A 27632-nucleotide genomic window follows, 5' to 3' on the forward strand; every position below is an offset into this window, starting at 1 on the left:
AATTTGTGTGGGCATACTACATCCAATATCGCCATGCAGGAGCCACCAGAAATTAGCCTTACAGTTTAATTCTTCCAAGAATTCTGGGAATAAGCGGTTTCTTTCAGAAGTTCATTGAACAAGCCCATCACATATTCGAATAACAAAACTGGGGAATTTGCAATTTCATCTGGAAGCATTTAAGTCTACAGTAAATGCAGAGAGTACGCTCCTAGGTCTACATGCTTTAGGCTAAAGAAGTTGGTTATCCACGTGTTCACTTTGAGCAAGTGGACCGCTAAAAGTGCTGTCATGTGACTGCCATACTATGTCAAGATAGTCTGTTTAATCCACTTTCAAGAAGTGATGGGGCTCTGGAAAAGAGAAAAGAATAGAAAGCAAGGAGTAAGCTTCTGAGAGTTCATGACGTTGAAGGTAATTCTCAGGAAAATTAGAATTGGCCGACAGTGGTCTATGAACCAGTAATAGGAATAGTCTTAACAAGGTAGCCAAGATGTCAAGTCAGCAGGCAAAGTTTTTAATGATAACATCGGGGGTAAGTAGTGGGCTCACCAGCCGCTTTTCTGCAGCAAGGTAGGCCTTTCAGAGATACCTTCATTCATAGGAAAGACCTTTAGCATGGTTGGCCTAATAAAAAAAAAAAAAAAAAAAACACAACTTTCCTGCAGTGAGAAATACATCACCTGTCAAAAGTTTAGACATGTTCTCATGCAATGGTTTCCCTTATAACTGGAAAGTGCACATTGCAGAAATAGACAGAAGGTAGGAAAATCACAAAGAACATCATGGAAACAAGAAATGTGTGAAACAAACTACAATGTATGAAAAACCTTAGATTGTGCAAAATTCTCCTTTTTTTTTTTTTTTTTTTACTGTGATGACCACTTTACACCCCGCTGGGATTCTCTTAAGCAGCTTCATCAGGTGGTCACCCAGAATGGCTTCCAATAAATGGGTGTGACTCATTAAGAGTTAATTTGTGGAATCATCGGCCTTCAGAAAGTGCTTGCGATCATCAGGTGTGTTTAGCAGTAAAGTAAAGATGGATTGTTTCTCTAAGTAATGATGGTCAGTCAATAGAGAAAAATTGCTAAAACCTTGAAAGTGTCTAAGTGCAGTCATGAAAACCATGAATCTCCATGATGAAACTGGCACTCATAAGACCTGCCCCAGAAATTGGATACTCAGACCTATACTACAGAGGATAGGTTTATCAGAGTTATCAAGTTCAGAAATCGCAAATTGACAAGACCTCAGATAATATACACCAAGTTATGCAAGGGCGATGTAACCAAGAAAAAAAGTGATGGTGCGCTGCGTTGATAACATGGCCTCGATTATCACCCAATCTCAACCCAAGTGAAATGGTTTGGGATGAGTTGGACCACAGAGTGAAGACAATGCAGCCAACCTCTGGAAAAGCCTTTAATATTGTTGGAAGGCCATTACAGATGACTACCTGATGAAGTTGCTTGGGGAAATGCCAAAGGTGAGTAAAGCACTAATCAGATAAAAAGTGGGTCCTTTGAGAAATCTAAAGGTTTAACACATTCTGGTTTGTTTCACACATTTCTTTACTCCTTGCTTCCATGAGGTCCTTTCAAGATTCACATTGCGGGTCACAAAATCACAAAAGTGCATATTCAAATAAGAACAAGGAAAAACATTGCATAAACAGATCGAAAATTGAATTTCTAAAGCTGCAAAACTGAGAATACAGTTAAAGAGGTTGTTCACATTTGTGGACCTTTATGTCTACTTAAAATGCATGTATTTTGCAATTGGGCTTCAATAAAAAAAAAAAAAAAAAAAAAAAAAAATCAGTTAGTCTTTTTTTTTCTCTGCACAATTAACTTTGTTGTGGTCTGGGGTCAATCAATCAGTTGAGATGAACTCTTAAAAAGACAGATAAAGGGAGTTACATACTCTCCACAACTCTCGGACTATCAGAACAACTCACTAATGGATTGTCAGCTAACTCATTCTGCAGCCAGCAAGAGACAGTATAACACAGAGGCTAAAAACGGCAAACTTGTTACATTTTTAATGAAACCTAAATCACAAAAATGTTTTCAGCCCCTAATAAATGCATTTACTGAAAGTAGGGGAAAAAAAAAACTCAAAATAATAATTTACAAAGTCAATTTTTATGGAAATTTCTTCTACATCCAAAATGCAAAACTGATCATATATTTATTGCATTTGCTTCTTTTTTTCCCATGTTATCAGCTGACTTATTTGACTAAAGGAAGAATCGATTTCCCTTTGGCAGTAGTCATAATGTAGAAAGCAAACTAGGCTGGACTTACCTTGGCTTGCAGTTGCTGCAGGTCATGGTCCAGCTTTTCTTTATCTTCCCTTAGTAATCTATTAGTTTCAATTAAAACATTCATTGTTTCTGTTTTGCGCATTAGCTCATCATGTTGAGCCATAGTCTTTGCAGTTACCTGTATTTATTAGATTAAAAAAAAAAGTGTCACACTGGAAAACAAAGCGAGCAGTTTACGAATATTCCAATAACTTGTGACTACAAGCTTAGTAATGAGGACAAAAATGGTGTTTGACGTTGTTTTATCCCTTTATGTATTAGTTTTCAACATTTGCTGGGCCAATGTTTTGCATATTTTGTCATGGGTAATCGAATTTTGCCTCCATTTTCTTTGTGTGTGTGTAGTGTGTGTGTGTAGTGTGTAGTGTAGTGTGTGTGTGTGTGTAGTGTGTGTGTATAGTGTGTGTGTAGTGTGTGTGTGTATGTAGTGTGTGTAGTGTGCAGTGTGTATGTAGTGTGTGTGTATGTAGTGTGTGTGTATGTGTGTATGTAGTGTGTGTGTATGTGTGTATGTAGTGTGTGTGTATGTGTGTATGTAGTGTGTGTGTATGTAGTGTGTGTGTGTGTATGTAGTGTGTGTATGTAGTGTGTGTATGTAGTGTGTGTATGTAGTGTGTGTATGTAGTGTGTGTATGTAGTGTGTGTATGTAGTGTGTGTATGTAGTGTGTGTATGTAGTGTGTGTATGTAGTGTGTGTATGTAGTGTGTGTATGTAGTGTGTGTATGTAGTGTGTGTATGTAGTGTGTGTATGTAGTGTGTGTATGTAGTGTGTGTATGTAGTGTGTGTATGTAGTGTGTGTATGTAGTGTGTGCGTGCGCGTGTGTGTGTTTTTAGGTTAAAACATGCCAAAGACAAATTTATTTGTCAGGAAGCGTATTATTCTGAAAGTGAAGTCAGACAAAAGCCAAAAAGAGGTAGCTATGGAATACACCTGTTCTCAGAGTCAAGTGTCACGTATATTAAAGAAAGAAAAAGAAGGTTATGGAACAGCTGACAAATCTAGAAGTGGACGGCCACGGAAAACTATTTCCAGAGCTGATCACATTGTGAAAAAGTCAGTATCTGATGTCCATAACAGTGCTGTACAGATTTCACATGAAATGAACGAAGAATATGAGGTCAAGGTGAGTCACCAAACTGTGGTGCGACGGCTAGAAGCAGTAGGGTTGAATGCACGAGTTTCAGTCAAGAAGCCTTTCATCTCTGCGAAGAACCGGAAGGCCCGACTTGAGTTTGCCAAAGAACACAGCCAATGGAAAGAGACAGATTGGTCTAAGGCGTTGTGGTCGGACGAATCCAAGTTCAATCTGTTTGGTAGTGATGGCAAGCACTATATATACCGCCCAATGGGAAAACGTAATGTAAGGTACCAAACACCTACAGAGAAACATGGTGGTGGCAATGTCATGGTTTGGGGCTGCTTTTCTGCATCTGCCATTGGCCCTCTGCCTAATCTGTAAATATGAATGCTACCATGTACAAGGATATACTGGAGAATGTAATGCTGCCACACGGTAAAACCAAATTAGGCAGTGGATGGAAATTCCAGCAAGACAATGATCCTAAGCACACATCCAATTTAGTCAAAAATTGGTTAGCAAAGAAAAATGTTCTCCTGGTGTAATGGCCAAAAACTCCCCTGATTTATACCCTATAGAGCAGCTTTGGGATGAGTTGGGGCGACGACTTGGGGCCCGTACCCATAGAAATAAAGATGAATTGTTTGCAGATTTGTAAATGGAATGGAGCAAGAGCCCTCAAGATGTCTTGAATACCCCAGTGGCTTCAATGCCCTGCCGGTGTGGTGCAGTAATTAAAGCAAGAGGTTATGCTACAAAATACTAAGTTATGGCATAGTAAACAATGAATTACTCTCTATGTTGTGATCAATATATCATATATGCAAAACTTTTGGCAGTCAGTTTTCTTTAATTACATGACCATACCCATATCCAAAAGCATTTTGGTTAAAATTAAGGTCTTGCATGATGACAACTTCATGCACTTTTAATTCATCACCAGGAAAATGGCATCAAAACAACCAGACAGAAGTAATCACACTTTAAAAAAATAAACTTTCAAAGCCATTTCTCACCAGATAAGCATCTAGCCTTTCATCATTACTACATCTTGTGGTAGGTAGCGAATTCCAGATTCTGCCTACTCCAACAGTAGAGAAACCTTTCCAGTTCAAACATCCAAAATGCCTAATCTCTACATGTAAAGAATGTCCCCTGCTCCTTTGTACATTTTTTGGAATGATTAAATCATGCGACAGTTCTTTGCAGTGACAAAACTTTTTTTAAATGCAACAAGATCACCTCTGAAGAGTTTTTTACCAAGCTTAACAAGTCTGATTATTCTAGCTTGCCATAAGGGTGAACTAACATGAACAGATTTTCGGACATTGAAATTTCTGTAAGAATTCTTCTGAGTGTGTTTTTGGTGGATACTTTCTCAAAACAGGTTTGATAAAGCAGATAAGACTTCCAATAAGAATGTACATTTAGGACAATCCCAACCTGAACTTTTTCACGTTCTGCATTCAAACTGTCTTGAAGTTCATTAATCTCTCTTTCCATATGCTCGATCCGTTGCCTGTATCGCAAACATTCAACCTGTGCAACTTCAAATCTTGTCTCTGCAATTTCTTTCTCTCGTCTCACAAATCTGCAGATTAAAGACAAAAATGGTTATCACACACAAAAACCCTCTCGCCTATGCCCCCGTTTCCTACAATTTTGTAACCAATAGGGCTACTTCTACTTGTCAATGTAGCAAAGTCTCACTTCCCTTCTAGCAAATAAAGGACAAAATGTGAGCAGAGAATCCCACTACGACTAGCAAACATGGAAACAGTGAGATGATTAGTACATTTATTTTTTTAAAAGAAATGGAAAACAAAAGGGTCTTGGGTGTGTAACGTTTCGGCTCTCCACTGGAAAGGATGGCAGTGTGTAATGTTACTTTGGCTGTTAAAGAGGACTTGTCCCTAAGATAAAAGGGGCTAGTTTTTGCGCTTATTTTATTACTTCTTAGTTTTCAGAATTTTTCATTTTAAAAATCAGTTATAAGGTTCCAGAGATAAGGGCTTTTTTATTTGGTGCTAATTTTTATGGTCTTTAACAAGGCAGGGATACTCAAAGGATAAAAACGAAGGGCAGACTAGAGAGATGATCAAGAGAGTCCTGTGAGCCAAGCTCCATTGGTAAAGACAAAAAAAAATTCATATACTGAATAAAAGACTTATTTCTCTGAAATGGCAGCTCTTAAAAACAAAAAAATAAACCCCAACTGGGTACGAATTCTAACAGATAAAACCAAAGATCTGCTAGCATGCTCCAGCTGTCCTTTCTTTCCTGCAGCCACTATTCTTGACACAACAGTCATTGTTCTCTCAATATGTGGGTATGTAAATGGGCCAAACACAAATTCCATTCATTTACCTGAGAATTTCCATAACTTGCTCCTGGGACTTTCCTTCCTCATTCACTGAGACATTAAGAGCTCCTTCTTGAACAGAGGTCACCATTTTTTTACTAAGGTTCTCTATCTGGTCATGTAACAGCCTGTTTTGCTTTTCCAGATCTTCACACCGAGAGAGATTCTTTGAAGTCTCATCCTATGGTTACATACATAAGGGATTACATTTAGAAGCAAGTGCTTGCTATATGGAGCTTCAGTGCTATGCAGCCAAGCCAGAGCAAGATAAGAAAAGTGGAATAAAAGCATATGCAGCATTTTCACTACTCTAGGCTGATTCATGTATTTAGGGGCTACCTGCAATCACAGTTAAAGGGAGAACAGGCATTTACAACATAGTGTTATACAATGTATACAGTCAGCTCATATGGTCACTTTAGTGGGACGAGAAAAGAAAACTATCTTGAGTACTACTGCAGCTGAAGTCTAAAAGCCCAAAACTACGTCTGGTTGCATTTGTGCCTATTTTGGGAGAAAACAGCATTGCCTGTCTCGCAAGAGTGTGGGAAGTACATTGAAAGAACAGACCTGAGCCTTTAGGGTTGTTAGCGTGAAACCCTAGTATAAACTCCACTACAGGAAAGACAGAATTAATGGTCCACTCTGGTAAACTGGAGCTTACAGGCTTTTAGAATTTGTATGGCAAACTTAAGAGTAGATATTGACTTGTAGGATTGCTAGTTCCAATAGCGGGCACTAGACTTCTAATCCGCTTCCTCTCTGAAGAGGCAAGTTGTATATGGCAACCTCTGAAAGCCCTTAAAGGGAATTTATCAGTAGGTTTTTGCTATGTAAGCTGAAGACAGCACACTGTAGGGGTTAAAGCAGATTTCAGCTATGCCTCTCTCATCAAGCACAGTGGTTTTGTTTGCCTGTATTGATTATTTTAGCACCAGGAGCTTATCATTGCTGTGATGCAGCAACCTCCTGGTCCAACTCCACCCTCTACTGTGATACCAACTCAGGGTCTATAGCCATTGTATATACAGGGCCTGGGGGGTAATTAGCTTTTCAGCTTTGCTTCATTCAAAATCTAGAAGCTCTGATTGGCTGCACCCAGTAAACCAAAGTGGATTCAGCTTCTCTTTGCCTACATCAGGCTGCGGTCAGATAAGTTAGCAGAAATCTGGTGACAGATTTCCTTTAAGACCTTAGAGTCTCAGCTTTGACACAGACATCGCCACACAGCTGCGAAAAAGTGGCATGTAATTCACAATGTGAACTTGGTAAACAATAAAAAGGCAGGCCATGTGAGGAAAAGGCCAAAGTACATTGGTGAGACCAATAGAGAGGAGATGATGAAAAGCTGCACTCACCGTTTATGTAAAAATAAGAGTCCTTTATTTCATATTCGGATAAAATGAATGGAAAGCAGGGAGTGCGGGGAGGACGGCAGCTGTTTCACGCTCTAACTAGAGCTTCTGTGGGTCCATGTGATGACCTGCAGAAGAGCTAGTTAGAGCGTGAAACAGCTTTCGTCCATCTCAAAACGGTGAGTGCAGCTTTTCATCATCTCTTCTTTATTGGACTATATTTTCTATTATGATTTTACCTTCATTTAGAGACCACACATCGCATAGCTGCAGTTTGCTATTCTGGTGTCAATCTACAGTGGTTACGGAAAGTATTCAGACCCCTTTACATTTTTCACTCTTTGTTTCATTGCAGCCATTTGGTAAATTCTAAAAAGTTCATTTTTTTCTCATTAAAGTACACTCTGCACCCCATCTTGACTGAAAAAACACAGAAATGCAGACATTTTTCCAAATTTATTAAAAAAGAAAAACTGAAATACCAGAATAGCAGACTGCAGCTATACGATGTGTGGTCTCTAAATGAAGGTAAAATCATAATAGAAAATATAGTCCAATAAAGAAGAGATGATGAAAAGCTGCACTCACCGTTTTGAGATGGACGAAAGCAGTTTCACGCTCTAACTAGCTCTTCTGCAGGTCATCACATGGACCCACAGAAGCTCTAGTTAGAGATTGAAACAGCTGCCGCCCACCTCCTCCCCGCACTCCCTGATTCCCATTCATTTTATCCGAATATGAAATAAAGGACACTTATTTTTACATAAACGGTGAGTGCAGCTTTTCATTATCTCCTCTCTATTGGACTATTGTTTCTGCATTTTAAAGCTGGCACTGCAAGTTTATGTGATGTGTATTTGCAGTTAAGATTCTGGTGAGGTCATTATGCATTTAGAAGGTGGTACAGGCTCATTCTCCATTTAGCCACATTGGTGAGACGTCTGACCGATTTAGAGAAAGACTTTTGGATGTATCAACCATTCCCCAGAGTCTAGCCTTCCCCACCAAAGTGTCCACTCTGGGCTTGTGGACCAGAGGGAGTGGATCAGATAAGAAAAAGACATAAAATTGAGTTGCGTTGAACCCTGACTGTATGACTCTGCCTGAAGGAGGGAAGTCCAACAACAAAGGTCTAAGAAAATGGTATTCAGCTCCAGAAAGTGGATCTGTAGGAAGTCCTCCTTCAACTGCAAGCTCTGGGCCAGGTGAAGGCCGACAAAATCCTTATCTAAAACAGCGTTAAAAAGAGTCTGGCCTTCTGTACAAAGGAACCACTTATGTGAGGGTGGGGATTCAAGTTACTTTCTATGCCGCAAAGAAGCCGGGGCTTGCAGTTGAGTAACCATTATCACAAACGTGAGCTCCAGAGGGTTCCCAACATGCAGGTAGTGATCTAGTGGTACAGTGGGGGCAAGAAGACAATGCAGGGAGAGGGGGAGTCAGTCAGAACAGAGAAAGAACATCTTCAACCCACTCAAATTCCTTGATAAATAGCAACAGCAGCAATCAGACATGTAATCTGTTGCTACATTCATCATTGACATTTTCAAAGAACTGTGGGAATCCTATAGCAAGCAATTTGTGCCAGTTTTTGGTGTAAATATGCATATGCTGATAGGGGACTTCAGGACAGTCTAAAAATTGACCAAACTTAGTGATGCATGCCTTTAAATGAATTTGGCAATTTGTTACATAGAATGTCACTCTTCATAAATCAGCTTTTGTAGGTTTTTCTATACCCTTTTGATCTTTTAACCTCTGCTGCAATTAGATTTGAGCTGCAAATATCTGAGCGCTGTTACCTTTAACATACGTTCCCGCTCCTCCCAAGATGCCTTGCTCTCCAGTAGTTCGGCTTCTGCCTTCCTGGCGGCCTGCTCTGTTTTTTGGCGTGTAGCAGCACCATTGGTCAATTGTTCTTTAGCTGCCTGAAGAGCTTCAACATCAGCTGCATGCAACATTAATTCACGTTCGTATTTGTTTTGCGCCTCAGCAGCAATTCTTGCCTATTAATCGATAAAATGAAAATTAAGTAAAGAAGCTTCAATAACCACCTAAACTTTCCAAATCTTGACAACTCACTTGCTCCTGACAATCCTGTCTGGCTTTCTGCTCATTGTTTGTAGCAGTTGTTGCTCTTTGAAGAGCAGACTTGACTTCTTCTTGAAGAGTGGAAAGACTTAGTCTAAGTTGCGAAAGCTGGTCATAAAAAAACAAAAATGAAATACTAAACCATCACTGAATATCACAGTTGGCACAATTTGTATTTAGTAAGTGTATCAAGGTGTATTCATTTGTACTGGTTACAGTTACATCATATGCTGGCTTCCTGAATCCGCTCCTGAGAACGCATCTTTCCCAGCAGATGGCTGTGACATTCAGCCATCATCTGATTCTAATAGCATGCCGGCAGGGGGGGTGCATCATTCCGTGCACTCATCGGCACCCCCGTGATGAGATTGTTGGCGCCGATGGGTTGCCATGATTGACAGGAATCTGCTGAAGACCCCCCTTGCCTTTCAAGGCGATTCTCCCGTGAACAACAGCTTCTGCCTGATGTTCACAGGAGAACACAATTTTTGCTATATACAGCACTGCTGTGGTATTTCTTTATATTGTAAAAGCAATCAGATGATAGCATGTTCAAGTGCCCTAACAAGTACAAGGAAAAAAAAAGTTTAACATATGAAAATAAAACAAATCCAGTACAGACCAAAAGTTTGGACACACCTTCTCATTTAAAGATTTTTTTCTGTATTTTCATGACTTTGAAAATTGTACATTCACACTGAAGGCATCAAAACTATGAATTAACACATGGAATTATATGCTTAACAAAAAAGTGTGAAACAACTGAAAATATGTCTTATATTCTAGGTTCTTCAAAGTAGCCACCTTTTGCTTTGATGACTGCTTTGCACACTCTTGGCATTTTCTTGATGAGCTTCAAGAGGTAGTCATTGGAAATGGTCTTCCAACAATCTTGAAGGAGTTCCCAGAGATGCTTAGCATTTGTTGGCCCTTTTGCCTTCACTCTGCGGTCCAGCTCACCCCAAACCATCTCGATTGGGTTCAGGTCTGGTGACTGTGGAGGCCAGGTCATCTGGCGTAGCACCCCATCACTCTCCTTCTTGGTCAAATAGCCCTTACACAGCCTGGTGGTGTATTTGGGGTCATTGTCCTGTTGAAAAATAAATGATGGTCCAACTAAACGCAAACCGGATGGAATAGCATGCCGCTGCAAGATGCTGTGGTAGCCATGCTGCTTCGGTATGCCTTCAATTTTGAATAAATCCCCAACCGTGTCACCAGCAAAGCACCATCACACCTCCTCCTCCATGCTTCACTGTGGGAACCAGGCGTGTAGAGTCCATCCGTTCACCTTTTCTGCGTCGCACAAAGACACGGTGGTTGGAACCAAAGATCTCCAATTTGGACTCATCAGACCAAAGCACAGATTTCCACGGGTCTAATGTCCATTCCTTGTGTTCTTTAGCCCAAACAAGTCTCTTCTGCTTTTTGCCTGTCCTTAGCAGTGGTTTCCTAGCAGCTATTTTACCATGAAGGCCTGCTGCACAAAGTCTCCTCTTAACAGTTGTTGTAGAGATGTGTCTGCTGCTAGAACTCTGTGTGGCATTGACCTGGTCTCTAGTCTGAGCTGCTGTTAACCTGTGATTTCTGAGGCTGGTGACTCGGATAAACTTATCCTCAGAAGCAGAGGTGACTCTTGGTCTTCCTTTCCTGGGGCGGTCCTCATGTGAGCCAGTTTCTTTGTAGCGCTTGATGGTTTTTGCAACTGCACTTGGGGACACTTTCAAAGTTTTCCCAATTTTTCGCACTGACTGACCTTCATTTCTTAAAGTAATGATGGCCACTCGTTTTTCTTTACTTAGCTGCTTTTTTCTTGCTATAATACAAATACCTCTGGGTTCCAGGACAACCATCGAATACCCATGATTTTGTCTCAGGGGTGGTGATGGAGGAGAGAGGAAGCCCCCTCCCTCCCACAACCTTTTAAATGCTGCGATCACTGGCATCTGGAGGGTTAATTAGCGAGGGGTGGTGTGGGCACTGGTTATTATCCCAGGAGCTCGGTTTTCAGCTAAGCAGAGTTCCCGGCAGTGATCGTGCAGGCAAGTGCTGATATTACAGCATCTTCTGCCGATCACGTGCGGTGATCAGTTGGTCAGATTGACTTACTGATCACAGTGATCAAAAGGTGGGGACCGCTGTAATTGGTCCCCGCATCTCTAGCCGTGTCGTCACCTGTCTGTGACTACTGCCAGCAATCGTTTAAAACTATGACGGGTATAGCACATAATGATACGGGAACGGACACCTTCTTATGACGTTCTATACCAGTCATGCAGAATTAAGGGGTTAAAAGAAAAACCTAAATAAATGTTTAAGTACAATTTTTATACTTTTTGGCAACCAAACATACACTGGCATGTGCCTCTTGTCAGAGTTCCAGTTTGTGAATTTAACCCATTTTAACTGAATGGAGGACAGATTCAGGAAATGCAGGAGCTGTGTGGTGGGTGATCACAAAGACATCCCTTGGTATGTGGTAAATTCAAAGGCAGTGACTAAGGATTTTCCAATCTGTCCTAAACTCGGCTGCCCTACTAATCCACCTGTTCCCCGCTATTCCCCTCTGTCAACCCCTTCACTGGATCCCCATTGCCCAGAGACTCCAGTTCAAAACCCTAACCATGGCATACAAAGCCATCGACAACCTGTCTGCTCCATACATCTGTGACCTAGTCTCCTGGTACTTACCTGCACGCAACCTCCGATCCTCACAAGACCTCCTTCTTTATTCCCCTCTTATCTCCTCTTCCCACAATCGCATACAAGATTTCTTCCGTGCATCCCCCCTACTCTGGAACTCTCTACCCCAACATGTCAGACTCTCAGCTACCATGGAAACCTTCAAAAGGAGCCTGAAGACCCACCTCTTCCGACAAGTCTACAACCAGCAGTAACCACTGCTCTACCATACCGCTGCACAACTAGATCTACCCTCACCTACTGTATCCTCACCCATCCCTTGTAGATTGTGAGCCCTCGCGGCAGGGTCCTCACTCCTCTTGGACCAGTCGCTGACTCCTTTTGTTCAAGAATACTGTAAGTGTTTTTGCTAAGTATACCCCTTTCACATGTAAAGCGCCATGGAATTAATGGCGCTATAATAATAAATAATAATAATAGATAAACTAAACATTTGCATTAATGAGTAATCATTCATTATTGAGAATTACCTGTTGCTCCGTGCTGTCCACAGCTTTGTGTTTTTCATCTTGAAGCTCCTGTTTTTCCTTTTCGGCTTCCATCATCTTCTTTTCAAGTTGTCCTTGGTACTCAGCCGCCTCTTTCATCCGTACTTCTATGGTTTTACGGGCCTCTTCGGTTACCTTGAAAATATTTAAAGACATTAGCATTTACATATAAATCTTTATTACATTTTTAAACTTACATTGCATTCGTTACAAATAAAATAAATTAGAAAATATTAATACAGCTTAAGTCCTGGAAAATCAAAAATCCTTCTGGACCTACCGGAAGTCTTGAATGGAAAGTAGCCTTTGGCTTTCTTCCCTTACTCACAAGATAAGCTATTATTGAATAGAGGTTTCTGAATATGAGAAATCCAAAGGGTGCGGGGGTTTGTCAATACTATAACATATGTGGGAATAAAATCATCATAGCCAATTACACTAGTCATAGCGGGAGTTTCACAGAGGGATCCATATATCAATCCCACCAAGACTGCAGGACTATAAAACTACTGCAGTCTATGCATGAATTACAGTCAGGTGAAGCTAAAAGGAAGCATGGTGACACTAGAACTGCCTTGTGAATACTATTGCTTTATAGATGATTACTGTACCTGCTTTTCCTTGTTTAGGGATTCCTCCAAGCTAAGCACAACCTCTCTGTATTGCTCTATATTACTATTGGCATTTTTCAATCTCTCGTTGAGGTCACTCACTAACTCTTCAGATTGTCTTAGCTTATTCTTTATCTCTTCTATATCTTCACCCTTGTCATCTGTATCTTGAAAAAGATAGCAAATATTGTATTATAACCGGTGCATAATAAACACAATTAACAATTTATTAAAAAAAAAAAAAGTATTAAATCAGTGAAAAGTACCTTTGCTGGAAGACAACTGGCTTGAGCGTGATGCCAACTGTGCTTCAAAATTACCAAGCTGTTGTTTGAGTGTAGCAATTTCTTTATGCGAATTCTTCAGGAGCTCTTTTGTGCTGTTGTGAAGGTTTACTTCTGATTCATACTGTCTTTTAAGGTCCAAAATCTGAACCTGCAAAGAAAATCAGTTAACGCTTCAAAAAAACAAAAAAACACATCCACCCAAAAAGAACTACTAGTAGAGAAAGTTTACTCACATCTCGGTTTTTACCAGTCATGTGTTTCTGTTCTATTTCATGCTCCAATTTCTTCTTAATTTGGATTAACTCCTGCTCCAACTTTTCTATTTGGTTGGTATATCGCTGTCTAATTTCTGCATCAGACCTTTCAAGGGTAACCTAAAATAAAAAGAACACAGAAATTAATATTATATATCCAAGTGTTCCACGATCAGTGGTGCGGGAACAAGGCCTATTAGTATCAATATAGAGCGCATCATCCAGATGGGATCTCATGTGTAAGCAATTCCATGAGGAGAACAGCTAAATATACAAATTAATAGATTTAACAGATTTATCATTGGGATAATTACATAGGACAAGATTCACTGTGTAAAGCAGAGAAATAAAATACAGCTACTAACCTGGATAGCTTGCAGATTTGTGAGCAGTAAGTTTTGACCCCTCTGCTCAACAATTAAGGAATCTCTTTCTTGGGTAAGCCTATTTTCTGTCATCTTCAGAAGCTCTTTTTCCCGCTTTAAGTTTTCTGCTCTTACCTTATAAGATGGTAAAAAAAAACACAATGTCTGTACAAGCAGGGCAAAACAATGTAAATATTAGCAGTGCGAAGCCACCGTATTTCTGCTAGGGTCCATTCAGATAATCCATTTAAAAGACACTCCTAACCCCAGAAACAAATGGTGTGGAAAGTTGAGGACTTAAACTATTTCTACATTTCGGCCGATTGTTGATGAATTATCTCTTACTTATTAGTCATGTTTGCGATGTTTTAATCAGATAAATACTTACTTCTGTAATTGCCAGCTTTTCATTGGCTGCTCTCAAGTCTTGTGTCATTGTGTTAATGATCTGCTCCTGTTTTTGTGTAGTGGCAGAAAGCTTCTGGGATTTTTCCTGTAAGATTGTAATTTCTCGACGGTAGCCTTCCACATTATCCTGTAACATTTCATACCTATTGAAGCAATTCACATTAGTAATGAGATAACTCAACAAAATGCGCTAACATGTCTTAACTGACAAAAAAAAAAAAAAAAAAGTACATTTCTCATTTACAGTGGGTATGTAAAGTATTCAGACCCCTTTACATTTTTCACGCTTTGTTTCATTGCAGCCATTGGTAAATTCTAAAAAGTTCATTCTCATTAAAGTACACTCTGCACCCCATCTTGACTGAAAAAAAAACCCAGAAATGTAGAAATGTTTGCAAATTTATTAAAAAAGAAAAAATGAAATATCACACGGTCATAAGTATTCAGACCCTTTGCTCAGACACTCATATTTAAGTCACATGCTGTCCATTTCCTTGTGATCCTCCTTGAGATGGTTCTACTCCTTCATTGGAGTCCAACTGTGGTTAAACTGATAGTACTTGATTTGGAAAGGCACACAGCTGTCTATATAAGACCTCACAGCTCACAGTGCATGTCAGACCAAATGAGATTCATGAGCTCAAAGGAACTGCCCAAGGAGCTCAGAGACAGAATTGTGGCAAGGCACAGATCTGGCCAAGGTTACAAAAGAATTTCTGCAGTACTGAAGGTTCCTAAGAGCACAGTGGCCTCCATAATCCTTAAATGGAAGAAGTTTGGGACCACAAAGTGAAAAATTTAAGGGGGTCTGAATACTTTCCGTACCCACTGTACTTGATAGGAATAGGTTACTACAACTTCCATAGGGTACTAGTGGTTTGGTAGAGTACATGACAGTGCCATCTACTGTCTAGCAGCAATCCCCAATTTGCAGCCTAACAGTGGAGGCCACTTCTTAGAAGGTCGTGGACATGTGGTTGACCACATTATGGCAATTAATTATTAAATTAAAAATAAGAGTAGTTTTGCTTAACTAAAACATTGAGTAAGCAATATAGTAACACAAGATCAGTAAATGTGCTCAAATAAATGAAATACCCCTGACTTACCTTTTGACTTCACCACAGCAGGACTAGGAGGGACTGTCTTGTGGCAGTGTATTAAACCAATATTTCAAAATTGTGAAGCCATTGGGCAATGCAGGTGAGCGGAGATTTGGTTGCACGGCCAGGCACTGCACCCACACCAACATTTCCTGCTATTTGCCCATATATAATATAATCTAATATAATATAATATTCCCTTAAAGAGAACGGTTGAGGGATGCTTTCATTAGATTACCGTTTTGAAGCAAATTCCAGCTGAGTGGAAATTTTTGTGCTCTGGGCCCGTAGTTCAGTAACTTGCTCCTGAAGTTTTTCATTTTGATCATTGAGCATTCTGTCATTTTCTGCTTTTTCTTTACGATAGCTTTCAAACACTTCTTTTAGCTGTTGGATGAAAACATTGGAAATGGGCATTTTACTTCCAACTTTATTTAAATCGATTTCAATTAAGAGCGTTTATCCATCAGGCCTTACATAGTGGAGAAGTGATGTTATGATAGGGGATATTGCTACCTTTATTACACAGTTCTTCATTACATTCACTAAATCTACAATACTACTGTAGAGGAGCAAAGTGAAAAGTCTTTGCAATGCTTCTTCCTCTATGCACTGTACTGATAAGGTGGAAAAAGACCATGTGACTGATTCACTAAAGCTTTCAAGCCAGAAGTCTGGGTCAAAGCTTTGAAAAGATGCTAGATCTTACTGCTTTTGGCGTTTTCACTCCAGTTACTATTAGCTCCGCCAAAATGGGCTGAACGCCACAGCTTGTCTGATTGATGACAAGCTGTGACATTGCCTATGCCAGATTCATGAGGAGGCATGCAGCTTTTCATGAAATGGGAGTGTCTGACTCCACCACGACCCCTCATTAAGGACGGTGTGAACAACGTCATCCTTGGTGAATAGGGCCCAAAATCCTGAAGAAGTGCAAAAGTGAGGCTCAATAAGGCAATAGACACTTGAGCTGCCACAAAGAAACCACATGTGTCACAATCTGTGAAAGACTTGACCACTACTAGGAGTTAAAGTCAATTGCTCTGGATTGGCAAATTACACAGCTCATTAAAAATGAAGTGCAATTTTTTATTTCCTGAAAAGGAGTTTGGCAGTAGGATCAACCTTCTGATCACCTTCACCTCCAAGCCTATTTTCACCTTCCTGACCAGGCCAATTTTTACAATTCTGACCACTGTCACTTTATGTGGAAATAACTCTGGAACGCTTCAACGGACCCCACTGATCTGAGAATGTTGTTTTGTGACACATTGTACTTTATGTTAGTTGTAAATTTAGGGTCGATCTAATTTGCATTTATGATAAAATTGGAAATTTAATGAAAATTTAAAAATGTTGTAATTTTCAAATTTTTACATTTTTTTAGGCCCGTGAAACAGATAATTATAAATAACATTTTACACTACTACTTCATAGCAGCATCATTTTTTTGCTTGTTAAGAAGTTAGAAGGGTTAAAAGTTCATCAGAAATTTTTCTTTTTTTAAAATGGCACCCCTCAAAGTGATGAAAACCACATTCAAAAAGTTTATTAACCCTTTAGGTGCTTTGCAGGCATTAACCCCTTCACCTCCGGGCCTTTTCCGCTTTAGTTTTTTTTTGCTCACTGTCGTCCTAGAGCCATAACTTTTTTATTTTTCAGTTAATATGGCCATGTGAGGGCTTATTTTTTGCAGGAAAAGTTGTACTTTTGAACGATACCATTGATGTTACCATATTGTGTACTGGAAAATGGGAGACAAATTCCAAGTGCAGTGAAATTGCAAAAAAGGTGCAATTCCATAACTGTATTTTTAACCATGTTCTCTAAATGCTAAAACGGACCTGCTATGATTCCCCAGGTAATTATGAGTTTGTAGATACCAAACATGTGTAGGTTCTTTTTTTATTTAAGTGGTGAAAATGAAGAAATCAAAAGTCTGTAAAAAAAAATGTAAAAAAAGCGCCATTTTCTGAGATCGTAGCGTCTCAATTTCTCGGGATCTGGAGCCGGGTGAGAGCTTATTATTTTTGCGTGCCGAGCTGACATTTTTATTTATACCATTCTGGGGTAGATACAATGTTTTCATCGCCTGTTATATAATTTTAATGCAATGTTGCGGCAATCAAAAAAACGTAATTCTGGTATTTTGACTTTTTTTTCTCGTTACACCATTTATCGATCGGATTAATTATTTTTATATACTGATAGATCAGGCAATTCTGAACGTGGCGATACCAAATGTGTATTTTTTTTTCTCAATGGTTTTATTTTGAAAGGGGCAAAAAGGGGGTGATTTGAACTCTAATATTTTCTCATCTGATCGCCTGTATTACAAATAGCAGGGCTTCAGCAGAGATGCTCCACATATAGCAAATTGGATAGGAGAACCACAGGGGTCTTCTGCGGACCCAGAATTCTCATGCCAACCCACTCGCACCCCGCGATCATGTGACGGGTACGCCAGTGGGCAGGTCTTATGACGCGCTTCTAGCGCAGCCATGTTAAATGCCACTGTCAGAGTTTGACAGCGGCATTTAACATGTTAACAGCTGCGGGTGGATCGCGATTTCACCCACGGCTGTTAGGGGCACATGACAGCAGATTAGATCAGCTGTCATGTGCCTGAAAAGATGACGGCTCAGTGCCAGAGCCCACCTCAAATTTAGGGAGGAGTCACATACACATACATACACGTTATATGTCAGGAAGGGGTTAAAGAATTGTAGAAGGAAAAAAGTGAACATTTTAATGTTTACGCACAAAAATTTTGCTTTAGCCCTAAATTTTTCATTTTCACAAGGTTAACAGGAGAAATTGCACAAAAATTTTGAGGCCCATTTTCACTCGAGTACGATCATGCCCGATATGTGGGGGAAACTACTGTTTGTAAGCAAAGCAGGGCTTAGAAGGGAAGGACTGTTTGTTGAATTTTGGAGCGCTATTTTGGCTAGAATAGATTTTTGGATGCCATGTAACATTTGAAGAGCCCTGACATGAAAAAAAAAAAGCAGAAACCCCCACAAGTGACGCCATTTTGGAAACTAAACCTCTCGATGAATTTACCTAGGGGTGTAGTGAGCATTTTTTACCCTCAGGCGATTCATAGAATTTTATAACATTGGGCTGAGTAAACGAAAAATTTAATTTTTTCCCCACTAAAATGTTGCTTTGGCCCAGTGGCATACCGGCAGGCCATGTGGCTGCTATGAGCAGTGGACGCTCCGTGCCAGTGATTGCAAGTTACAGTTGAAAGTAATGATGAAGGAGGCCCCTTCTTTGCCCCAAGTTTTCAATTATCAAAAGGGATAATAAAAGAAAATTAATGGTATAATTTGTAATGCAAGTTATCCTGAGTACACAGATACCCCATATGTGGCCGAAAAGAACTTTTGAGGCACAGTGCAAAGCTCAGAATGGCAGAGGGGCCATATTGGAATGCAGATTTTGCTGGAATGGTTTGAGGGTGCCATGTCACATTGGCAAAGCCCCAGACATGCGAGAAAAGCAGACCCCCCCCATAAGTGATGGCATTTTACAATGAATTCATCTAGGGGTGCAGTGAGCATGTTGACACCACATGTGCCCCACAGAGTTTTATACTATTGGGCAGTGAAGAATGAATAATGACATTTTTACCACTACAATGTTGTTTTAGCCTTAAGTTTTTAATTTTTATAAGGGCGAATAGGAAAAAATGGATCGCAATATTTGTTGTGTAATTTTTCCTTAGTGCTCCAATACCCTACAATTGGGAACTACTTTTGAGGCACAGTGTAAAGCTCAGAAGTGAAGGAGCACTATATTATAGTGCAGCTTTTGCTGTTATGGTTTGTGGATATCACATTGGCAAAGCCCTTGAGGTGCCAGAACAGCAGAAATCCCCATAAGTGACCCTATTTTACAAACTACACCTCTCAATGAATTCATCTAAAAATGCAGTCATCATACTGACACCACAAATGGGTCACAGAATTTTATACCTTTAAGCAGAGAAGAAAAAAATTCATTTTTACCACAAAAATTTTGTTTTAGCCCCAGATTTTACATTTTTCCCATGGGCAAATGGGTAAAAAAAAAAGGCCACCAAGATTTGTTTCACAATTTCTGCTGAATGTGGCAATACCCCATATGTGTCTGTAGAGTACTGCTTAGCCACACGGCGACACTCATGAGGAACACAGCGCAGATTTTCCTAGAATAGTTTGCGGACTCCATATACAGAGCCTTTAAGTGCCAGCAGAGCAGAAACCCCCCTCAAGTGACCCCATTTTGGAAATTATACTCCTCTGGGAGTTTATGTACAGCTATAGTGATTATTTTGACTCCATGGGTGCTTTCCAGAAACAAGCAGCACTGGAGGTTACAGAGTGAAAATTGTAAATCTGGTGTTGTAGTGCCCGCACACTGTAGTGCTCAGAACATTGTGCCCAGCTCATGCTTCTGGAGACATGAACCCGTAAATTAAGTGGGCTCTCATTGCTACAAACATGCCAAACATGTGGACGCTAAGGGTATGTGCACGTTTAGTAAAATTTCTGTATCTCTTGGCAGAAAAAAAGCAGCTGCATTTTTGGTGCATTTTTGCTTGATTTGAGGGAAGTCAATGGTGACAAATGTAGGGCATAATCGCACAGAAAATTGATATGCTTCAGATTATTTTCTGCATCAAATCTGTAAGTCAAAAATAAGCATCGTGTGCATGACACTTCAGGTTTCTCAAACTTTGCTGTAATCAGGATTGCTTCAGTTTTTGCTAGCAAATCTGCATGGCAAAAATGCACCAAATCTGCAACGTGTGCACACAGCCTAAATGTGGTTCAGACACACTTTGGAGCTCAGAATGGAGGCGGCATTTGGATTTGGGAGCACAGCTTTTGCTGGATTTCTTTTAGGGGAGCAATATCCCTTTTTCAGAAGCTTTGTATTACCAGTAACGTGGAACCCTCCTATATTTCCATTGACAGGTGACAGACCTGGGTGGGAGCATTTTATGTGGATTGAGTTGAAGCTTTTATTGGGAACATTTTACATCATTTTGGATCACGTTTATCCGGCGCACTACGCTAAGCCCTTATATCGGGGTTTCCATCTAAATCTCCAAGTGACTTGATTCAGATGAAACCCCTGAGGGATCCATTCACTATAATGTGGCAGCAGAGGTACTCAGGACTCAGTCTGGCCTTTGTTCAGCAGTGTCCTTTTCAGAGGTTCACAAAACTAAGGCAGCTTTATTCTTTGGGACAGTAACATCACAACAATACCAATCATTTGTTTTATGTTTTGCTGGTTTTATACAAAAAGTCAAATAATAATTGTATCACTTTATTCTGAGAGCTATAGCTTTTTTATTTTTTCAAGGATGGAGCTGTATTGCAGCTTGTTTTTTGTGGGACAAGATGACGTTTTCAGAGGTACCATTTTTATTTCCATTTGACTTTCTGATTGCATTTTTCCTAACTTTTTGTTCAGCTGTATGATGTTAAAGCAGAATTTTTTGCCAAGTTTATTTTTTTTTACGGTGTTAACTAGTGTGACAATTTTATAGATCGGATCATTCTGGACACGGCAATAACAAATGTGTTTTTGTTTTTTTTTGTTAATTTAGTTTTTACACGAATATACATGTTTTATTGCCATTTTTGTTTTAATTTTTTGTTTCTTATTTTATGATTTTTTTTACTCATACACTTTATCCTTCTATGGGACTTTCATTACTCTGAACACTGGTATAATGCATTGCAGTACACATGTACTCCTTTCCAATGCATTATACCTGCCAGTGTTACACTGACAAAACGCCTTTTAGACCATGCTGCTGGCTTGGTCTTAAAGGCCACCGTAGTTGGCAGACCAGGTCATTATTTGAAGAGGACAAGTAAAGTCCAGCATGCTGAAGGTCTTCTAAAACTCCATATTTATTAGCAAAGTGAGGATATAAAGGATACATAATCCATTTCAAAGTGGAGTGGTTAAATGAAAACGGCAGGCATAATGCGACATGTATCAAACTGAGCAGATCTTAATCCATGCGTTATCTTGTTGCCGTGATGAAAAAAGAAAGCATTGCATTTTTTCAACATAGTAGCAAGACTAAGACCTGCTCAGATCGAAACGTGTTGCATCATGCCTGCCGTTTTCATTTAACCACTGCACTTAGAAATGGATTATATATCATTTTTATCCTCGCTTTGTTAATACTTGCATGCTGGACTTTACTTTTCCTCGCTACAATTTACTAAAGCACCCTGGGAGCCCGTGCAACTGAACGTATCTTCAAGGAAGGTGAGCTGACAAATACTCTTTCTTCTTGTCATTATTTGACCTCCTGCTCCCATGATTGCATTGTGGGGGTGCCGATAGGGTGGGAGAAGGAGCTCCCTCCCTTTTCTAACCTTCTAAATGCTGCAATCACTATTGAGTGGGATATTTAGAGGGTAAAACAGCAGGATTAAGTTTGGCTATCAATTAAAAAGAGCTATCAATGGCTATTAAGCGGGCACAGCTCCTGTACCGGCATGTCCATTTGCAAGAAAGTACATATATAGGACGTACCAGTAAGTCCAAAGTCCGTAAGGGATGAAAGGGAATATCTCGCCAGATTTTTGCTACCTCATCTAATAGAATATGGACCCCAATTCCAGCAATGCATCACTTGTCACAACAGCTGCATGCAGTAAACTAGTTTTGAGATGAAGCAGAGCTCAAAGCTGCCCCTCACCCACACCTCTGATTTCAGCTGTGTACATTGTCTATGGACAGTAGGCTGCTAATCAGTGCTGGGGGCATGCTAAGACCAGGATGCAGCTAGTCTGAGCACTGATAATCTCCTGTTGATAAAACACTCATTGTATTGAAACATCATAGAGCCTAATAAGTTACATTGCTAAAATCAGTCTCTCAGCCGCTACTTTATTCTGCCCTCAGATTACATAGCAAAACCTGCTGACAGATTCCCTTTAAGCCACCAGTGTGGGGGGTCCATGTCAGAGAAAGTTGAATAAATGATACCTTGATATCTGCGATCTGATGTTTTATCCCAATGTGGGGGGCATTACCAATGCGACCATGTAATGACTGATAGTCTGCTCTCCAGATCTAAATGTCTCACACTGAACACCGTTTTCATTAAAAATAATCTCTGGAGGCAGATTCTCATGGAGATCAGTGTCCGGCCCATAGATCTTAACAGCTCATTTACATATTAAGAAAAACGGGGATCTCTCTGAAGACATCAAATCGTAGATATCAGGGTATCGTTTTATTCAACTTTTTAAGACCTATATGCCAATATAGACAACGTAGCTGGATTGATCCTTCTGAAATACTTGCTTCACGGTATATGCCCACGATGCAGGTTTGGAGCAGAAATCTCCTGAGAGTTTTTTCCTCTCCCTGGCAGAAAAAACGCATGTGGATTTTACATGCGTTTAACCGTTTTTACATGCGTTTTTTTCAAGAGGTTTTGAGCATCACTCAAATGCATTTGGAAGAGGGCTTGACAATATAAGTTGGTCACACAATATAAATCCATGCAACTGGCATGGATTAATATTGTGTGACCAACTTATGAGTAGAGTTCTGCTTTCAAATGGTGCATCTATACTAAAAAAAACAAAAAACCTTATACTCCCCTATCCGGCGGCCCCGGTCTCCACCCGGCGGCGATCCTCTCTCCTCGGCGGCCTGCGGTATACTGGCAGGACCTGCGGTAATGTCATTTATCAGCTGATGGTCACGCGACCATCAGCTGACTGGTGAAGTCAGCGACCAGTGTCCCCACAGGTCCTAGCAGTACACCGCGGGCCACCAGAGAGGCGAGTATGAATAATTTTTTACTTTACAATGCTTTTTTAACTTGCGGGTACGATTGTACCCGAGTCGGATAAGAGTAGCAGCAGTCTCCTCTTCTCCCGACCCGGGTACCATCCACGCATTGAACTGCAACAAATCCGCATGTATAGATATACACATGAGGGTTTGCTGTGGTTCAGTGCAAGTCTATGGGCGAGATTTCTCCGCGAAATCGAGCCCATATTGGTTGTGCTGAGGATTTTTCCGCAATGATAATCCACAGCAGAAAATTCCGTAGTATGTGCACAACACATGCAGATCATCATTGGGAAATCGGCATCGTGGGCACTCAGCCTGAAATGATGAGGAATGGTAGAACTGGACTGCGGCTATGTTCTTCTCTGCAGGGAAAATGCAGCTAGGAGTTGAGCGACTAAGCAATGCATTATAGCTTATATGGTAAGAATACAGCACAGCTTCATTAAACACATAAGAAATGCTTGAATCAAAAAAGGGGGGGGGGAGGGGGGAGCTTGAAATTAAACTATGCATTTTTTCCTTACTCTTCATTGAAAGGGGCTTTTCTGAATATTAAACAAAAAAAAAGTGGAGAATGTTTTAAAATAAAGAACACCCATTGTATCTCTAAGTGCTTCCCCGATGACCCTGCAGTGGTGTTCTGTTCATAATAAAAGTGACCACTATAGCCTATCACTGGCCTCACTTGTAACATTTGCACGTACAGCACATGACCGCTGAGACCAGTGATTGGCAGCAGCTGTCACACCAACAACCTCATCACTGCAGGACAAGAATGGGCCACAAGAGCAGCAATGGATAAGAAATTATTTTAATAAAATAATATTTTTTATTTTTAACCCCTTAACAACATCTGACGTACTAATACGCGTCTGTGCCCTGGGACTTAAGAGCCAGACCCGTATTAGTAAGTCATGGCGATCGCGCGCGCACACAGGCTGTGCGGGCGCGATCGCCGCCGGGTGTCAGCTGATTGTCACAGCTGACACCCGGTACTATGTGCAGGGAACGGTCCTGCACCGCTCCCAGCACACTAACCCCCGCGATGCTGCGATATTTGGTATCGCCGCGTCCGGAACAACCTGACCTATAAAAGTGTCCCACTAGTTAACCCCTTCAGTGAACACGGTAAAAAAAAAAAAAAAAAACCGAAGCAAAAAACAATGCTTTATCACCATACCGCCAAACAAAAAGTGGAATAACACGCGATCAAAAAGACGCATATAAATAAAAATGGTACCGCTGAAAACGTCATCTCGTCCCGCAAAAAACAAGCCGCCATACAACTCCATCAGCCGAAAAATAAAAAAGTTATAGCTCTCAGAATAAAGCGATGCTAAAAAATATTTTTTTCTATAAAATAGCTTTTATTGTGTATAAGCGCCAAAACATAGAAAAATGATACAAATGTGGTACCGCTGTAAGAGTACTGACCCGAAGAATAAAGCTGCCTTATCAATTTTACCACACGTGTAACAGAATAAAAAAAAAAAAAAAAAAACACAATTCCTGAATTGTTGTTTTTTGTTTATTCTGCCTCCCAAAAATCGGAATAGAAAGCGATCAAAAAATGTCACGTGCCTGAAAATGGCACCAATAACAACGTCAAGTCATCCCGCAAAAAACGAGTCGTCACATGACTGTCTGCCAAAATCTGGAAAAATTATAGCTCTCAAAATATGGCGATGCAAAAACTAGATTTTACAAAAAATGCGTCTTTTAGTGTGTGACAGCTGTCAGTCATAAAAACCCCATATGATTCTGGCATTGCTGTAATCACACCGACCTGAAGAATAAAGTCGTCTAATCACTTATACCGCACAAGGAACGGCGTCAAAAATAAACTCTTGGGTTAGGATTGGGCTAGGGTTAGGGCTGGGTTTGGGGCTAGGGTTGTGCTGGGGCTAGGGCTGGGGTTGGGATTTTTTTCAAAAGTAAGAAAAAAAGATGACGATATGGCGACTAGTGTTGAGCGCAAGTGCTCGCTACTTGAGTTTGCATCGGGTGCTCTGGTATGCATTGAGTATCGTGGGTATTTGAGTGACATGCTCGAGTCTCTGCCCCATATGCTTCGCGGCCAAAAAAACTTTACGGGGATTGCCTGCCATGCACGAGCGATCCCCGCATGTTTTTTTTTGGGTGTCTAATAACCGTGAAACATGCGGAGCAGGGACTCGAGCATGTCACTCGAGCACACGCTGTACATGGTGCATACCTGAGTACCCGATGCAAACTCAAGTAGCGAGCACTTGCGCTCAAGAATAATGACAACTTATTCAATATGATGACCTAATGTAAACAAATTCTGTGCGGTACCTCTGGGTTCAAAATGTTCACTATACACCTTAATAAAATCCTTGAGGGGTATAGTTTCCAAAATGGGGACACTTGTGGGGGAGCTCCACTGTTTAGGCACATCACGGGCTCTCCAAACGCGACATGGTGTCCGCTAACAAATTGAAGGGAAAAATCGGCTCAAATTGTTAGCGGACGCCATGTTGCGTTTGGAGAGCCCCTGTGTGCCCAAACTTTAGAGCTCCCCCACAAGTGACCCCATTTTGGAAACTAGACCCCCCAAGGCACCTATCTAGATGCATAGTGAGCACTTGGAACCCCCAGGTGCTTCACAAATTGATTCATAAAAATGAAAAAGTGTTTTTTTTTTCACTTTTTCATTTTTACGAATCAATTTGTGAAGCACCTGGGGGTTTCAAGTGCTCACTATGCATCTAGATAGGTGCCTTGGGGGGTCTAGTTTCCAAAATGGAGTCACTTGCTCTAAAGTTTGGGCACACAGGGGCTCTCCAAACGCAACATGGTGTCCACTAACAATTTGAGCCGACATTTTGTTAGCGGATATCATGTTGCGTTTGGAGAGTCCCTGTGTGCCCAAACATTGGAGCTCCCCCACAAGTGACCCCATTTTGGAAACTAGACCCCCCAAGGCACCTATCTAGATGCATAGTGAGCACTTGGAACCCCCAGGTGCTTCACAAATTGATTCGTAAAAATGAAAAAGTGTTTTTTTTTTCACTTTTTCATTTTTACGAATCAATTTGTGAAGCACCTGGGGGTTCCAAGTGCTCACTATGCATCTAGAAAGGTGCCTTGGGGGGTCTAGTTTCCAAAATGGGGTCACTTGTGGGGGAGCTCCAATGTTTGGGCACACAGGGGCTCTCCAAACGCAACATGGCGTCCGCTAATTATTCAAGCAAATTTTACAATCAAAAAGTCAAATGGCGCTCCTTCCCTTCCGAGCCCTGCCGTACGCCCAAACAGTGTTTTTTCCCCAAATATTGGGTATCTGCGTGCCCAGGGGAAATTGCACAACAAATTTTGGTGTCCATTTTTTCTTGCTACCCCTGTGAAAATAAAAAAATTGGGTCTAAAGTAACATTTTTGTGAAAAAAGTTAAATGTTCATTTTTTTCTTCCACATTCAAAAAATTCCTGTGAAGCACCTGAAGGGTTAATAAAGTTCTTGAATGTGGTTTTGAGCACCTTGAGGAGTGCAGTTTTTAGAATGGTGTCACTTTTGGGTATTTTCTGTCATAAAGACCTCTCAAAGTGACTTCAAATGTGATGTGGTCCCTAAAAAAATGGTTTTGTAAATTTTGTTGGAAAAATGAGAAATCGCTGGTCAACTTTTAACCCTTATAGCTCCCTAACAAAAAAAAATTTTGGTTCCAAAATTGTGCTGATGTAAAGTAGACATGTGGGAAATGTTATTTATTAACTCTTTTGTGTGACATATCTCTCTGATTTCAGGGCTTAAAAATTCAAATTTTGAAAATTGCAAAATTTTAAAAATTTTCGCCAAATTTCCGTTTTTTTCACAAAAACACAAGTGATATCGAAGAAATTTTTCCACAATCATGAAGTACAATATGTCACGAAAAAACAATCTCAGAATCAGGGGGATCCGTTGAAGCGTTCCAGAGTAATTACCTCATAAAGTGACAGTGGTCAGAATTGTAAAAATTGGCCTGGTCATTAACGTGCAAACCACCCTCGGGGCTTAAGGGGTTAAAGCACCAACATATTCCGCAGCACTGTACAATTTTAGGGGGGGGGGGGGTTTATATCAATTCCTGCTCTTGGACAACTTTTCTTTTAATCAATTTCAGGGCTAAACTCTTTTTTAACACCAAGTCGCACCCCACAACCAATACACAACCGTTTCCCTCACCTGTTTCAGTGCAGCTTTTGCTTCAGTCGCCTCGGAAGATTCAGAAACCAAAACTGTGGGAGCTGGAGTGGAAGGAAGCTGAGAAGCTCTAGGGGATTTTCTTGGGGTAGATGTCATTGAGGCTTCATCTAAAATTATATAAAAAAAACCCTCATGTACTTTATTTTTTAATTC

The 27632-nt window shown here is 40.5% G+C and overlaps 1 protein-coding gene across 1 annotated transcript in view; it reads right to left on the bottom strand.

Moving 5' to 3' along the window:
• Positions 1 to 27632, bottom strand: part of TPR (translocated promoter region, nuclear basket protein) — a 145770-nt gene that overhangs the window by 41647 nt on the left and 76491 nt on the right. The window contains exons 16-28 of the mRNA XM_073642977.1: positions 27459 to 27586; positions 15676 to 15824; positions 14315 to 14477; positions 13927 to 14061; positions 13541 to 13681; positions 13287 to 13455; positions 13021 to 13187; positions 12392 to 12544; positions 9210 to 9326; positions 8930 to 9133; positions 5778 to 5953; positions 4854 to 5001; positions 2310 to 2447 (exon numbers count right to left, since the gene is read on the bottom strand). Coding sequence (XP_073499078.1) covers positions 2310 to 2447; positions 4854 to 5001; positions 5778 to 5953; positions 8930 to 9133; positions 9210 to 9326; positions 12392 to 12544; positions 13021 to 13187; positions 13287 to 13455; positions 13541 to 13681; positions 13927 to 14061; positions 14315 to 14477; positions 15676 to 15824; positions 27459 to 27586 — 1988 coding nt within the window. The remainder of the gene's footprint in view (positions 1 to 2309; positions 2448 to 4853; positions 5002 to 5777; positions 5954 to 8929; positions 9134 to 9209; positions 9327 to 12391; positions 12545 to 13020; positions 13188 to 13286; positions 13456 to 13540; positions 13682 to 13926; positions 14062 to 14314; positions 14478 to 15675; positions 15825 to 27458; positions 27587 to 27632) is intronic.

This window comes from Phyllobates terribilis, unplaced genomic scaffold (assembly GCF_046119375.1).
Source record: "Phyllobates terribilis strain yellow unplaced genomic scaffold, ASM4611937v1 Scaffold_8__6_contigs__length_399053987, whole genome shotgun sequence".
Lineage (NCBI taxonomy): Eukaryota > Metazoa > Chordata > Amphibia > Anura > Dendrobatidae > Phyllobates > Phyllobates terribilis.